Raw genomic sequence first — 15,044 nt, forward strand, 5'->3', positions numbered from 1 at the left:
ACAGTGAGTATATGGGCAACAACAATTGGACTTGTTGGGTCTTTTGTTTGTTTTTTCTTTTGGGGGGTGGGGTGGGGGTGGGGGAGGACACAAGGGAAGAGGGCAGACCTGAGAGGACTGGGAAGAGAGTGTGCTCAGAGTTCATGATGTAAAATTCCCAAATAATCAATAAAAATTATGAAAAAAACTGATAAAGTGGGAGCAATTATAAGGACAAGGATAAAGGTAAAATAATTAAGAAAATATATCTGCACACCCCAGCTTTCTGAAAAGTCAGTTGGTTACTTTGCTTATACTCACAAAGATATTCAACTGGAGAGTTTGTAGTCTCAAAACTTTCATACAACTGAAGTTTTAAATAACAAATGTCAACGTAGAGTTTTAGATTTCCACAAAGTTTCGGCTTTCTCTGATTTCTGAGAACAGGGGCAAGTTGGCTTTTGAGCGCTCACACTTCACCATGGTGTCGGCTACTGAGGTGAGGGTTCCTGGTAAGAACGTAGGGACCTCTCTGAGAACCCGGATACCCATCCCCAAACACAGCCCTTCTGTCCAGACACATTTGCTGCACCTACTCCTTTGTGCACGCTGCAGGAATCCCTCGTGCTTGCTGTATTTTTATTTTTTGAGTGCTACTGGGGTGTGGGGCCTCGCCACACGGGGTTCGTGGTTCTCTGCCACCGAGCTGCAGAGAAACCTCCAGTTTCTCCCTTCTTTGTTTTAGCCTTTTGGTCAGAGACAAAATTTCATTAGGTAGCTGAGACTGCTCTTGAACTCACATTGTAGCCCAGGCAAGCCGTGAACTTGTGATCTTTCTGAGTCAGGTTACTGTGCAGAGAGGATTGTAGCTTATACTCCCAGGGCTGACTGCTCACCACCTTAATGACAAGTGTGAGGTGCAGGACTTGCTCCCCAACTATCCACTTGAATAAATGGAGGTGTGCAGTCACTGACTCCAGAAGAAATGGGACTTCTAATCTTTTACAACTTTGCTTAATTATGAGAGGTAAAAATGACTTTAAAACCATAATTATTTCCATGTACTTTGGTTCTAACCTTTGGTCTGTGCAATTAGCTTCTTTTAATATGTTATTTTATCAACCTTGAGGTACAAAATTAGTGCTTTACAATGTATTCTCTCCCCGCCCCCTTTCTTGAGACAGGGTTTCTCTTTGTAGTCTTGGCTGTCCTGGACTTGCTTTGTAGACCAGGCTGGCCTCGAACTCAACAGCAATCTGCCTGCCTCTGCCTCCAGAGTGCTGGGATTAAAGGCGTGCGCCACCATGCCTGGCTGCATTCTTATTCAGTTATTATTAGTATTTATTGCCTTGCTGTTTTAAATGTTGCCCAAGCTAGCCTTGACTCCCTGATCCTTCTGCCCTTGCCTCCTAAGTCCTGGGATTGCCAGTATATGTCACCATGCCCAGCTATCATGTGTGTTCACAGGAACATTATATGATCATCTTCTAGAAGGGTGAAATCTTTTTATTTCTCCTGTGGTTTCTAGCACACCAACTATATAAAAGAAATGCAGGAAATGATGCTGGCTGCTGATTCATCAGAGTGATCAGCAGGCTGAAATCTGTAATAGCACATGCCTTTCCTTTCTTGAAGTCTTAGTGTTTTGGTGTTATATGCATACACGATTTTGGAAGAAATCAAAAGTTTTGAGCTCTTTCTCATGTTGATACAAATTAAATATATGTGTTTTAAACTTTTCTATATTTTCTCTGGGTTTTTTTTTTAAATCTCTGAAAGATGTTTCCTCTAAGGAAGATGGGATATGTAAAAATCTGTACTTCAGTATCCACATACGCATGTGGAAAGGGAGGGGGAGGGCTGCGGGGGGGGGGGGGCGCTGTTTCTGCTGTGTCAGCACTCCTCGCTCAGCACAGCTCTCAGAGGCACTCTGAGCTCAGTTAACTGCTGCTGTGGGGAAACTTCAGCTGGAAGGCGAGCGGGCTGTCACACTCACTGGGTTACTTGTTGGTTTCAGATGAGAAGCTCTCTGCTCAGAGCTCTTCAGGATGGGCTCTTCAGGCTGCTGACTGCTGCCTTTGACACGATCTGCATCCACCTTAGAACCTGAGGGAGCAGCTTCCCATTTGCTGCTGAGGAGCTGCACGTCTTCAGTCTGTTGGGCCCAGAGTTCAGAATGCTTCTTCCTCTTCTGAAGACTGCAGAGAGGTGATAAGCTTTCAAATGGCTCCTGGGGCACAGACCGGAGCCATTCTGAGGTCTTTGTCACAAGACTCCTTTGGGTTTTAAAAGGGTGATTTCTGGTTGATGTCCAGGGTGTGCTGTGTCTTCTTACATTTATGCAAGCAGTTGGAATAAGTCTAGAAAAGAAACGAAAGGTATGAGTGCTTGCCTAGTGCGTGCCTACCTTATGGCCCTAGGTATGCTGTCACAATGTGCATTTCCCCTTGGATAAGCTCGCTGCCCTTTAGCACTTTCCTCTTCTCTAGGAAGATGAGCTATGTCTTCATCCCTGGCTCTAAGTGTTTGGCTCTATCTACTCCAGTCCTGAGGATGTGGTTATCTGGATACCTTCTTCAGGACTCCATGACGTCTCTATACATCTGGTCTATACTTTGCCATAAAATTTTTGTTTTTCCCATTTAGGCTATTTGTATTATATATGGTATAATTTTTTAAAAAGATAATTAGTAAGGAATCAATGAGTCCAAGAGACCAAAGTTTCTCTCTAGTGAGGAAGATTTTTAAAACATTAATTGTAGCTACTTAGCAGTCCATTTTTCTTTTAAAAATTTTTTTATTTCTTTTAATTAAAATTTTCAGTCTATTTTTCTTTAGAATCGATTTAACCATGGAATTTAGCTATATTTTCATCAAACTTTTAAATTATGAAGTAATAGTAGCATCACATGCACTTAGAAGTTATAATATAGATAGATTTCATATACCCTTCATCAGGATCCCTCTAGATGTGACATTTTGTGAAGTCACAATGAAACCATACAGTGGACATAGTGCCACTGGTGTGGGTAGGACACAGAGCCATGGCCTCATATGGCTGCTGCAATGTCCACTTCTCCTGTCTTAACTCCTCTTTAACGCCTGGAAAACATTAGCTTGTCATCCAAATTATATCACTTTGTTATTTTAAGACTGCTGTGTAAATGGAATCATACAGTGTGCGAACTTTTGGAGTGTTTTCCTTCCCACCCAGTATAATTCTTTGGGGTTTATTATTGTTTCTCCTCTGATCATTTTAATCATTTTTTTTTTAGCAGTAGTCAGTGGCATGGATATACTACAATTTAATGATTCATCCACTGAAGGACCTATGGATCATTTATTTCCAGCTTATGGGTATTGAAAATAAAGCTGAATAAACATTTGTGGGCAGAATTTTGTGTAAACTTGTTTTCATTTCACTGGGATTAAATTCCAGGAAAGCAGTTAGTGGTTATATGGTAGTTATATATTTATTTTTCTGTTTTGTTTTTGGAAGAGACTCTTGCTACATTGTCTGGGGTAGCCTTGAACTTACAATCTCCTAACTCTGCCCCCACCAGGCACTAGGATTACAGGTGTGTGCTATCCCACCCAGCCACCAGATACTTAGGAAACTATCAAACTGTTTTTCACAGTTGTTACCCCACATTATGTTTCCATCAGCAATATGTAAATCAGCCAGTGTCTGCACCCATACTGGCCTATGGTGTTCTATGCTGTTGCATGTTTTTGTAGCCAGTCTGATAGGTGTGCAGTGATAGCTTATTGTGAGTTCAACTCACATAGCTGATGCTCACACCTCTTGTGGTCATGTGCCACCTGTATATTGTTTAGTTAAATGTCTGTTCATGTCTTTTGCCCATTTTTTAATGACATGTTTTTCTTTCCTTTTCCCCCTGAAAATGTATTTTAAATTATATGTATGCCTCTGTATTTGTGTAGGGCTATGTCCATGTGAGTATAGGTGCCTTTGGAGGCCAGAAAAGGGTGATAGATCTCCTGGAACTGGAGTTACAGGTGGCTGCAAGGTGCCCAGTGTGGGTGCTGGGAACCAGCAGATGCTTCGCAAGAGCAGTCCATGCTGCTGACTGTGGAACCGTCTCTTGTTATTTCCAGCTCCGAGATCTGTACATACTTTGTAGAGTTACAGATATGTACTTCATTTTTTTGAGAAGTTCAAAATGATTTTATATATGTATTTTTGGAAATCACATGTTTATTTCTTATAGATAGGAACATGATTATGTTTATATTGTTGTCTTATATTCTGAGACCTAGGACTTGCTTGTTAACTTTAAAAACAAGTTCCTTGAGATTTTCTACATAGAGAACCACTTTCACACACAGATGCTATGTTCTTCCTTTCTTCCTGTGGATATGGTTTTTTTCTCGTCTAGCTGCTGTGGCAGAGCCCCCGGCACGGTGGTGAGTGACGGCATGAGAGTGGCCGAGTCCCCGGCACGGTGGTGAGTGACGGCGTGGGAGTGGCCGAGCCCCCGGCACGGTGGTGAGTGAGAGCGTGGGAGTGGCCGAGCCCCCGGCACGGTGGTGAGTGAGAGCGTGGGAGTGGCCGAGCCCCCGGCACGGTGGTGAGTGAGAGCGTGGGAGTGGCCGAGCCCCCGGCACGGTGGTGAGTGAGAGCGTGGGAGTGGCCGAGCCCCCGGCACGGTGGTGAGTGACGGCGTGGGAGTGGCCGAGCCCCCGGCACGGTGGTGAGTGACGGCGTGGGAGTGGCCGAGTCCCCAGCACGGTGGTGAGTGAGAGCGTGGGAGTGGCCGAGCCCCCGGCACGGTGGTGAGTGACAGCGTGGGAGTGGCCGAGCCCCCCGGCACGGAGTGAGAGCGTGGGAGTGGCTGAGTCCCCGGCACGGTGGTGAGTGACAGCGTGGGAGTGGCAGCGCAGTCGAGTTGCGTGAGTCCCTCTAGTCCTTCTCTTCTCATAGTTTTTCTTAATTACAAATATTGAATCTTGTTAATATTGCCTGTGCCGGTCAATATCGTATGTGGGTTTTCTTCTCTATCTTGCAAATATAGAGGGTTTCATTGTTTTTTAAGAGCAATGAACCATTCTTGAATTTCTGAAATAAACCCAATTAACAAGAGGTAAATCATAATTCTTTTAAAATTTAGTACTGACAGAATTTCTTAATTTTCTATTGTTTCTCTCTCTGGCTGATTTTGGTACCATGCCAAGAGTAGCTTCCTGAAATGAGCTACACATTATATTCTTATACTGAACTAGTATTAATTATTCTTCAGATCAGTGGCTTTCAACTTGTAAGTCGCAACTCTCTGGGGTCACATATTATATATCCAGCATATAAAATATTTACATTACAATTAATAACAATAGCAAAATTACAGGTATGAAGAATGGTTTTTAAATAAAATCTCAAATGTTCGATTTTACCAATAAAGACGCAGGAGCCAGATGCTGGGTTGAAAGTCGGCTAGCTCAGAGAGGCAGAGAAAGCACTCAGCTGACCTTCCTCCTCAGCCACTGTCTCACAAGGAAAAGGGCCCTCCTTCCCCATGTTGTCTCCAAAACCCCTCAAAATAAATGTCCCCCCTCTGCGTCCTGTGAGTCTCTATCTGTCCTGCTGATTTCCTCTTACTCTTTTCCTCCCTGTGTTCACTCCTTTTCAGCTGGCTGCTTGCTCCACCTTGTGACCTAGGGTTGACTTTATTTAATCCTGCTTACAATATTCAAGCAGAAAGTTCTTGGATTAAAGGTGTGTGCTAGGGCCGAGCCACACCACAACTAGAAACAATTTTTTCCAATAATCAGAGATTTGGGGTTCACAGTGTGATCAAATATCCTGCAATAATGAAGTAGCATTGAAATAATTTTATGGTTGGGGTCACCACAACATGAGGAACTGTATGTTTGCCAAATTTCAAGCTTTCCAGCAATTATTTCTTTGAATTCCTTTTCAGCTCTATCTTGTGTCACCTGTTCTTCTGAAACTCTGATAACATGAATAACAGATCTTATTTTATCACCCACAAGTCCCTCTCTTTAATATAATTTCTCTCTGCTCTTCAGGTTAAGTGATTTCTATCTTTCTCTTTCAAGCATGAACTCTTTTTGTCATGTGGCTGTGCCGCCAGCAACTGAACTCTTTTTTAGTCTTGTATTTTTCAGTTTAAAAAGTGTCATTTGTTGGATATTTCCTGAGCTCCACCAAGAATCATGCATAGACTGGAACTAGGCCCCCTACACATATATAGCAGGTGGGCAGTAAGGGGAACGGGGGATGCCTCTGACATGGACTCTATTGCCCAAAGGTTACTCCCCCTGGTGGGGCTGCTTCACCAGGCCACAGGGGAAGAGGATGCACCTGATGTGACTTGATGTGCTGGGGTCAGTTAGTAGAAGGGGCACCCATTTTCTGAGGAGTAGAGAGGGGATAGGGGGAAGAGGAAGGGAGGGTGAGACCAGGTGGAGAGAAGGGAGGGTGGCTATGATTGGGATGTAAAATGAATGAATAAATAAATAAATTTTTAAAAATTAAAAAATGACACATCTTTACTCCCAGCACTCAGGGAGGGAGAGGCAGGCAGGTCTCTATGAGTTTGAGGTGAGCCTGGTCTACAAAGTGAGTCCAGGACAGCCAAGCACACACAGAGAAATCCTGCCTCGAAAAACAAAAAACAAAAAGAAAGAAAGAAAAAAAACAAAAGAAAAATAAAATGTAGAAAGTGTTCTTTGGCTATTTTTATTTAACATTACCTTTCATTCCCTCCCTTTCTTTCCTTTGGTCTCCTCTCCCCTCCTTTCTCATCTCTATTCTCTCTTTCCGTTCTCTCTGTCTCTTGTCTTTTCTTTACCCCATTTCCCCTCTCCTTCCCCCTCCCTCTCCTCTCTGTGTTTCTGTCCTTGGTCTCTCTTATGCCTTTCTTCTTTTCCTTCCCTGTCCTCTCTTTTCTCCCTTCTCCTTCTCCTCTCTGTTCTCACCACACTGTCTTTGGACTCTTTGCCACTAAGCTTTATTATTTTCACTTGTTTCAAGTGTGTTTGCTGAAGCATTGTCATCATGACGGTGCCAGAAGTTTCTGATTTCATAGACATATTTGTATTTTGAAAAGATTTTAAAAAACTAATGTTTAGACATTCCTAGTTCTTTTTCCTCAAAATGTTTTTTCACAAAGTCCATTCTGACAAGTTTCCCTCTCTCGTCTCCTCCCTGGTCCCCACCTCTGCACCCATCTGACTCTCATTTAGAAAACAAAGATGAAAACAAAACAAAACAAAACAAAACAAAAACCCTAAGCAAATTAGAATAGAACAAAGCAAACACACAGAGTTCCTAGTTCTTAATATGATAATTCATTACTGATTAAAACATGTATGTTTTCATATTATAAGGCTCTTGTTTAAGTATTATAAAATCTTATTTCTTCGCATGTCTATATGCATGTCTGTGTGGAACTGTGCCTGTGGAGACTGGAAGAGAGTCTTCAACACCCTGAGCAGGATGATGGGCAACCGTGAGCAGCCATGTGGGGGTGAGAACTGGACTTATGTCCTCTGTGTGAGCAGCATGACCTCTTAATCACTTAGCCAGGTCTCTAGATCCCTGATTCACAATTCTGCTGATATTATCATACTCTAGCTGCCTAGAGTCAGATGACTCTTTTCATATCTTAGTTTAATTATTAAATTCAATTCCTTCACATAGTGCCTTATCCATCATGACTTCTACAGCATTCCACTAGACACTACAACCACTTGCCCATGTAAAGGAATAAATATCACTAAGAGGAACATATCCCTATCAATACTTTACTCATCCAGAGATCACTCTTGAGGATATAGGCTTCTAACCTTTTTCTTCTACATTGCATTTGAGCATGTTTAATGCACACATACATGTAAATTCACTCAAATCAAACTGGTATATAGCCCAGATTACCTACATATATTGTAAACATCATATCCTGTTAACTAATAATAACTTGTGATATTGAAGTACTACATAACATTTCATAATTCAAGTAATTTTTCATTTTTGAACATTTAGATTCTTTAATTTTTAACTCCTATAAGCAATACTGAAATGAACATTACATATGCTTTCTATTTTTCATTTAGTTTTTACATTAAAATCAACTTCCCAAAGTGGAATTTGCTTTAGTCAAGATGAGTGGTGCCAATTGGTGGCTCCAGAGCATGTGTAAGGCCCTGGGCTCAATTCCAAACACAACAAAGATGATAAGGAAGAACAATGTGAAATCAGGAGTTTTCATTTATATTGTTGAAATGTCTTCCAGAAACTACCATTTTGTGTTCCCACAATCAGTGAATGGAGTTTCCCACTGAACAACAAAAATTTAAATGAAAATTAATGAAACACCACATAACTGCTTTAACTGAAAATTTCAAATTAGCAAGATTGAACATTTCTAATGTTTCTTAGCTGTGGTCCTTCTTTTGTGAATTGCTTTATTATAATCTTTGCCTATTTTCCCATTAAAATCGCTACAACTTCCCAGTTGAATTTATAAGCATGTAGCTAGGTCTTTGAAATCAGATTTTTTTTTTTTTTACAGAATTTGAATCCAAATTCTTCTACCTACTGTGTGACTTTGAAAAAGTTATTTAATGTCTTTGTACCTTAATCTTGCATATGTAAAATATGAGGTGCTCAGTGTGTCCTCTGTATCTCGGGACTCTGTATTTGCAGATCTGACCACTCATAGACTAGAAATATATTTAGAGTTGAGATTAGTTAGCTTCATCAATGTGAAAACTGTAAATATGGGGTTCCACTGGTCATACAAATATAACTTAGAAAAATATATAGCACTTAGAAAATATTATATAAAATATTGTCAATGATACTATTTATTATTTTCAGATTTTATCATCTTTACTTTTATTTATGTGGCTTTCCTTCGTGCCTTGGAGACAATATTGGTTTTTTATCTTTAAAAGGAACAATCCTTTTTTGGCTTTCCACTGAGAACAAAATAGCTGCAGTAGCCAAGATTAATTATTCTAATCCAGCTCCCCTCCCCCAGGAGTATAAGGCTTTAGAACATCTGAAAATTGGCACGACATACTATAGTTACATCTTACTTATGCTACTTTCTTTATAGATACAAACTATTTTATGTAAGTAATACATCAAATAATGCTTGATAACTTAGTCCTTGACATACCTGGTATATAATTATGACCTTGGGCTTTGTGATATAGTGGATGCTGTTTTAAAAGCTTGTGTTTGTTTCTGAGGATAAAAACTAACAAGCTGTGCTTCCTTATAAAACTGTATTAAACAGTAAGGAATGGTCTAGGGGTGGCTTGGAGGTGGAGCGTCTGCATAGCATACACAGGTCCTGGGTGTGACCCAGCACTACACAGGCAAGCATGACGAATGCCATTGACTTACTGATGCTGCTGCAAGTTGCCTCTTTGATTGAACAGGTCTTTCACTTGAGTAGCTTTCATGTTTTTAGAGGAGTCCACGATAGGGAGTAGGTACTGTAATATTTCCTGAGTTTGAGCTATTCTTTTATCCCTGTAAATTCTTTTTTCATCATCTGTCCAGTTTGTGCCAGTCCTCTTGAAAGATGTGCAATTTTTTGCTTTGATTTTCAATTCATGATGTGACTCTAGGGAGCAACCACAAAAAAATATATATGTCTAGACATATGATTATATTCATTTATTAATTTTATATTAAACCAAATTCCATACCAGGGGTTTTATCTGCAAGCCCTTGCTATCTAAAGTCTATAGTTTAATGACAATGGGGAGAAACTAAGTAAAATACCTGGTATACTAGGTAATAAGTTTATAGGGTAAAAATAAAGCTAGAAAAGAGCATGGGGAATTTTGAAGGGCAGATGGCTGATTTACATATTCAAAAAGTGTTAACAAAAGGCCTACCTATGACTCTGACATATTATAGGAGTCATGGATTAAGCCAAACATACGTCATGGGAAAGAACATTTTGGACCAAAAAAAAAAAATGGTTAAGGGCAAAAGCTCTTACTAAGACAGGAATATGGCAGTATGTTGAGGATACCAAGATGACATCAGCGGCTACGGCAAGTAAATGAAGGGGAGGCTATATATTTAGGTAGCGGCTTGAATTCAGCTGATACAGGACTGGATAGGCCAGTGGTTCTCACCCTTCCTGACGCTGTGACCCTCTAATACAGGTCCTCGTCTTGTGCTGACCCCAACAGTAAAGTTATTTTGTTGTTGCTTCATAACTGTAACTTTGCTACTGGTATGAATTGCAGTGTAAATATCTAATATGCAGGGTATCTGATCTGTGACCCCTGTGAAAGGGTTATTTGACTCCAAAAGGGTTGCCATGCACAGGTTGAGAACCTCTGTAATAGTCCGTTGAAGAATTATGAGTGTGAAAGGGAAAGCTTTGAACAGAGATGTGCTACAGTCTGAGATTTGCTTAAACAGGATCATGTTGGTTGCTGAGTTAAAAATGACTTGAACAAGGCAAAGATGGGCAAGTACAGAGACCTCTTGTAGGACTACTGAAGCAATTCAGAAGGATTTCTAAATATGCAATGACTAAAAATTCATTTAAAATCAAATGCAAAATGAACATTAGAAAAAAAGAAAAGAATCTGAGGTGTTCCTGGTACCACTCAACAGTGTTGCATTGTGTGCTTTTGCTGCGTTCTCGGTTCTCAACACCGAACATGTGCACTTTGCACTGTGCATGCCAGCATGCCTTGCAGCACCAACAAACTCTGCCTGTAACACCTTAGCTCACATTCAAACTGTTGTATGTTACAAATTAGTATGTATACAAAGTTTTCTATGCTTATAGAAATAGAATAATTTAATTATGAAAACAAACTGTTCATATTTTCCTACCACTATTCCTTAGCATATAAGTATCTAGTATATCTTTGGGTTACATTTTATCAGGTAAACAAACATATCCCTCATTATTATGAAAATCTGCTTTACTGAATGTGTATGTTTTGATAACATGTGTGTGTACATGCATGTGTACATATGTGTGTGTGAATGTACAGGTAAGGGGACAACTTTGCATGTCATTCCTTTTCTCTTATTTCTTCTTCTCCTTCTTTTCTTCTTCCTCTCCCTTTCCTTCTTTTCTTTTTTTCTCCTCCTTGTCTTCCTCCTAGTCTTTCTTTTTTCTTCTTCATTTTGGAGACAGAGTCTTTTGCTGGCTTGGAATTCACTAGGCAGCCAGGCTAGCTGGCTAATCAGCCCTAGGAATCTGTCTTTTTTATTTTTGCCTCCTCCATGGCATTACACATGTGTACCACTATGCCTGGCTTCTGGGCACTGGGGCTGAAACTCATGTCCCTGTCCTTGCAAAGCAAGTACTTTACTAACTGAGCATTCTCCCTAAACAATATTTTAGCCTTTACTAAATGGTAAAATCATATGTATATTAAACAATTATTTCAAAAAATTTCACTATAATTTATTACCCATAACTTTTTGAGTTGTACATCTATTTTATATACCTGGGATCCTGTAAAAGTTTCTTAGGTGAATGCGGGGATGGTGGTGCATACTTTAATCCCAGCACTCGGGAGGCAGAGGCAGGCAGATCGCTGTGAGTTCAAGGCCAGCCTGGTCTACAAAGTGAGTCCAGCACAGGCAAGGCTACACAGAGAAACCCTGTCTCAAAAAACTAACAAAAAACAAAACAAAAACTAACAAAAACAAAAAACCAAGTTTCTTACGTGAAAGGGGCCATGAATGGAAAGTTTAAAAGACCTGATCTAGGTAGTAGACTAACATCGCACATTTGGAAAATCACAAATTTCGTTTAAAGTGGCTCTTATGGAAGGTAAGTGTGATAAAGTTGCTCAAAACTAGCCACTTTGTTTGCAATAATAACACTTTCATGAGCCTCTCTAAACAGGAATACTTTGTGATTAGAAGATGACTAACACATGTTTGGAATTGAACAGACAGGGACATTGGGAATTTTATGCAAGAAAATTTGCATTTTAAAAATCATGCTGGCAGCTGGACAATGGTGGGAGGGAAGGATGAATGGGAGGATATAAGAGATGAGATAACAATTGAGATATAATATGAATAAATTAATAAAATATATTTAAAAAAGAAACTAGTACACTTATACTATGGAATACTATTCAGCTATTAAAAGCAAGGAATTCCCGAAATTTGTGGACAAATGAATTGAACTAGAAATGATCATAATGAGTGAGTTAACCCAGAAGCAGAGTCAAGTAGTATATACTCACATTTGGACACTAGCCCAAGGGACATGTACCATGAGAGTCTTCACTTACCAGGAAGGTGGGACAGAGGGGAGGACATCCTATTGGGACTCTAGGTGAGAGAAGCGTGGGAGAATGGGGAAATGGAAAGATCCAGAGGGTCCTAGAAACCTACAAGAACATATCATTATGATGGGTGGATCTGGGCCCAGGGGTCCTGCTCAAACTATGGCACCAACCAAGGACAATACATGTAGTAAACTTCAAACCCATACCCAGATCTAGCCAATGGACAGAACATTCTCCATAGTTGAGTGGAGAGTGGGGACTAACTTTCACATGAACTCTGGTGCCCCATATTTGACCATGTCCCCTGGATGGGGAGGCATGATGGCACTCAGAGGAAAGATAGCAGGCTACCAAGAAGAGACTCTGATCATATACAGGGGGAGGAGGCCCCCTCAATCACAGTCATAGGGGAGGGGAGTAGAGGGAAAGTGGGAGGGAGGGAGGAATAGGAGGATACAAGGTGTAGGATAACAATTGAGATGTAATATGAATAAATTAATAAAATATATATGTATAAAGAATAAGTTACTTCTCAGTGCTTAGCCATAAACAGGCATCTATATGACCTTTTTCAGTGTTCAGGGAATATTATGGGAAAGGAAATTAAAAGAATATATGAATCAGAAAATGGGGAAGAGTTCTGTGAGATGTCATCTTCTAAACATATGGCCATTGCACTCACTGACCCAGAGCACTTGTGATCATCTGAACAACACCTGTTCAACACTGGCCTCATCAACATCCCATTGCAGAGGATAGAGGGCATCCTGAGGTCCCACCTCTCCCTGAGGGAATGCCAGAGAGTGTGGTGGTTTAGGTGATAAATGTCCCCCATGGCATCAAGCACCTCAACACTTGGTCCACAATTATTGACAGTGCTGTTTGGGGAGGTTTAGGAGTACAGCCTTGATGAAGAAAGCTCACGAGGACTCTTGTCCCTCTGGAACCATAAGCCAGATGAACTTTCTTCTCAGAGAGAGAGAGAGAGAGAGAGAGAGAGAGAGAGAGAGAGAGAAACTCTCTTCAACCCATTGTTCAGCTACAATCATTTGTTTTCTTTTTGCCACTTAGGTCTCATCAATCTTTATGTAATGACATCAGAAGTTATTATAGAACACAAGCAGAAAACCTGTGCGTGTGAAACATACTCTTAAAGGAAACGACTTGTGGGTGCCACGGCTGATTTCCAGCGCTGGTAGTTTGGATGAGTGGAAGAGGGGGTAATGCACGAGCACAAAGGGAGGATGACTCAGACACAAACTGTTGTCAGTATTTGTGGTGAGTTTACTTCTCTACTCAGCTTTGGCAGGCAGAACCCATTTTTGTACTATCTCTCCTAAGTAAATATAAACACTTTCAGAACTAAAGTCCGACTGGGTCTTTCATTAACTTATGACATAACCCACATATTTTCTTCTTGATAAGCTTAATAATGGGAAAGGACACATTTCCTTCTGTAAGAAACAGAGCAGTTATGAAGACACGTACCTTAAAGGGAATGCAGAGCCAAAAAAGAAAGAAAGAAAGAAAGAAAGAAAAGGAATCTAACTCCTGTTGAAACTGACATGTTTTGGAGAAAGGGAAAATTGCAGAACTTTTAGTGTCACCAAGAGTCAATAGGAAATTTGTTTATGAAATAAAAAATAGTCAAGGAAAGATGAAGATCTTAGCTCAAGAAAAACAAGATACGGTTGAAAACAATTATTTTAGTTTTTAAATGACATTCAAATGCTTCTTATCACGTATGCTGTGTGGAGAGCGGCACGCTCATGTGGAGAGCAGAGGAAACGTGGGGACTTGGTTTTTTCTTCTGTCTGTAGGTGAGCTGTGGGGATTGAGTTCAGGCTGTCAGGCTTTGCGATGAGTCTCTAGCTTTTCTGGCCCATTCTTGGACACGCTTCAGCTGTATTGGTAACTCTAGCATTCTACTGAAATCTCTCTGATCAAGGTTCCCTGAGCCTCCCATGTGATAAATTCCAAGTCAGTCCATTTCAATTGACCAATCAGAAGTCTCAGACGCAGCTGCTCATTCTCTCCTATTTGACACTTCCTTGCCTGGTTTTCAGAACTCATCGTCTCTGAGTTTCTCTCCCACCCACGAGGTTTTCCTTGTACACTACCTCTCCTGTCAGTCTTCTGTGTTGGTTCTTATTCTTGTCCTGCCCCAGCACTGTCCTCTCTCCCTGTACTGTGCACTCACTTCCTTATTAATGCCTTCCAGAGCTGTGCTTTCAGCCATGATCATCTATATTTTTAAAACCCCGAAATGTATCCTAAGCCTAGGCCTCTTTTCTGACCTCCAGACTAATAATCAGCAGCCTTTCAGCAGCTCCACTTCAACATCTAAAAGACACTTCCAGTGCAGTGCGCCTAGACAGAACTCCAGCTCCATCCCTAGTCTTCCCTGTCTCAGCAGATAATTCTCCTCAGCCAGTTGCTCTGGCCCAAGACCATGTCATTGCAACAGCTGTCAAAACTTGTGAAATCATCACTAAGGTCAGGGTGTAGAAAAGACCATCCCTACATGGATCCCTATGGTACAGCCAGTTTTCCATACAGTTCTCACTCTAGGGAACTGTATTTTTTTCTCTCTCTCTAGTTAACTTTGCTTTCATATACATACAATCATATAACATTTTCTATTTTATGTCTGGCTTTTCTCTTGTCATGATTTTTAGACTAATTCAAGTAAAAGAGTGAAGGTGAAGTTGACATTAGCTTTACTTTCTACAACTTAAGTCAATATTGGTTACTATGATGAATCAGAATTGGGCCAAGTTCTT

The 15,044-nt window shown here is 40.6% G+C and overlaps 1 protein-coding gene across 16 annotated transcripts in view; it reads right to left on the minus strand.

Moving 5' to 3' along the window:
* Nucleotides 1-175: 175 nt before the first annotated feature.
* AGBL3 (AGBL carboxypeptidase 3) overlaps nucleotides 176-15,044 on the minus strand; it is a 63,878-nt gene continuing 49,009 nt past the window's right edge. For 10 of the 16 annotated variants that reach the window (XM_084787020.1, XM_084787016.1, XM_084787019.1 and 7 more), the window contains 2 exons: nucleotides 9,377-9,599; nucleotides 176-2,339 (listed from right to left, as the gene is read on the minus strand). In XM_084787020.1, coding sequence (XP_084643146.1) covers nucleotides 1,943-2,339; nucleotides 9,377-9,599 — 620 coding nt within the window. In that variant the 3' untranslated portion in view covers nucleotides 176-1,942. Of the gene's footprint in view, nucleotides 2,340-9,376; nucleotides 9,600-15,044 lie in introns of those variants that run through there. The other 6 variants (XM_084787008.1, XM_084787005.1, XM_084787003.1 and 3 more) reach the window with 5 other exon arrangements.

The sequence above is a fragment of the Acomys minous genome (genome assembly GCF_964271855.1).
Source record: "Acomys minous genome assembly, chromosome: 6".
NCBI classification, from domain to species: Eukaryota; Metazoa; Chordata; class Mammalia; order Rodentia; family Muridae; genus Acomys; species Acomys minous.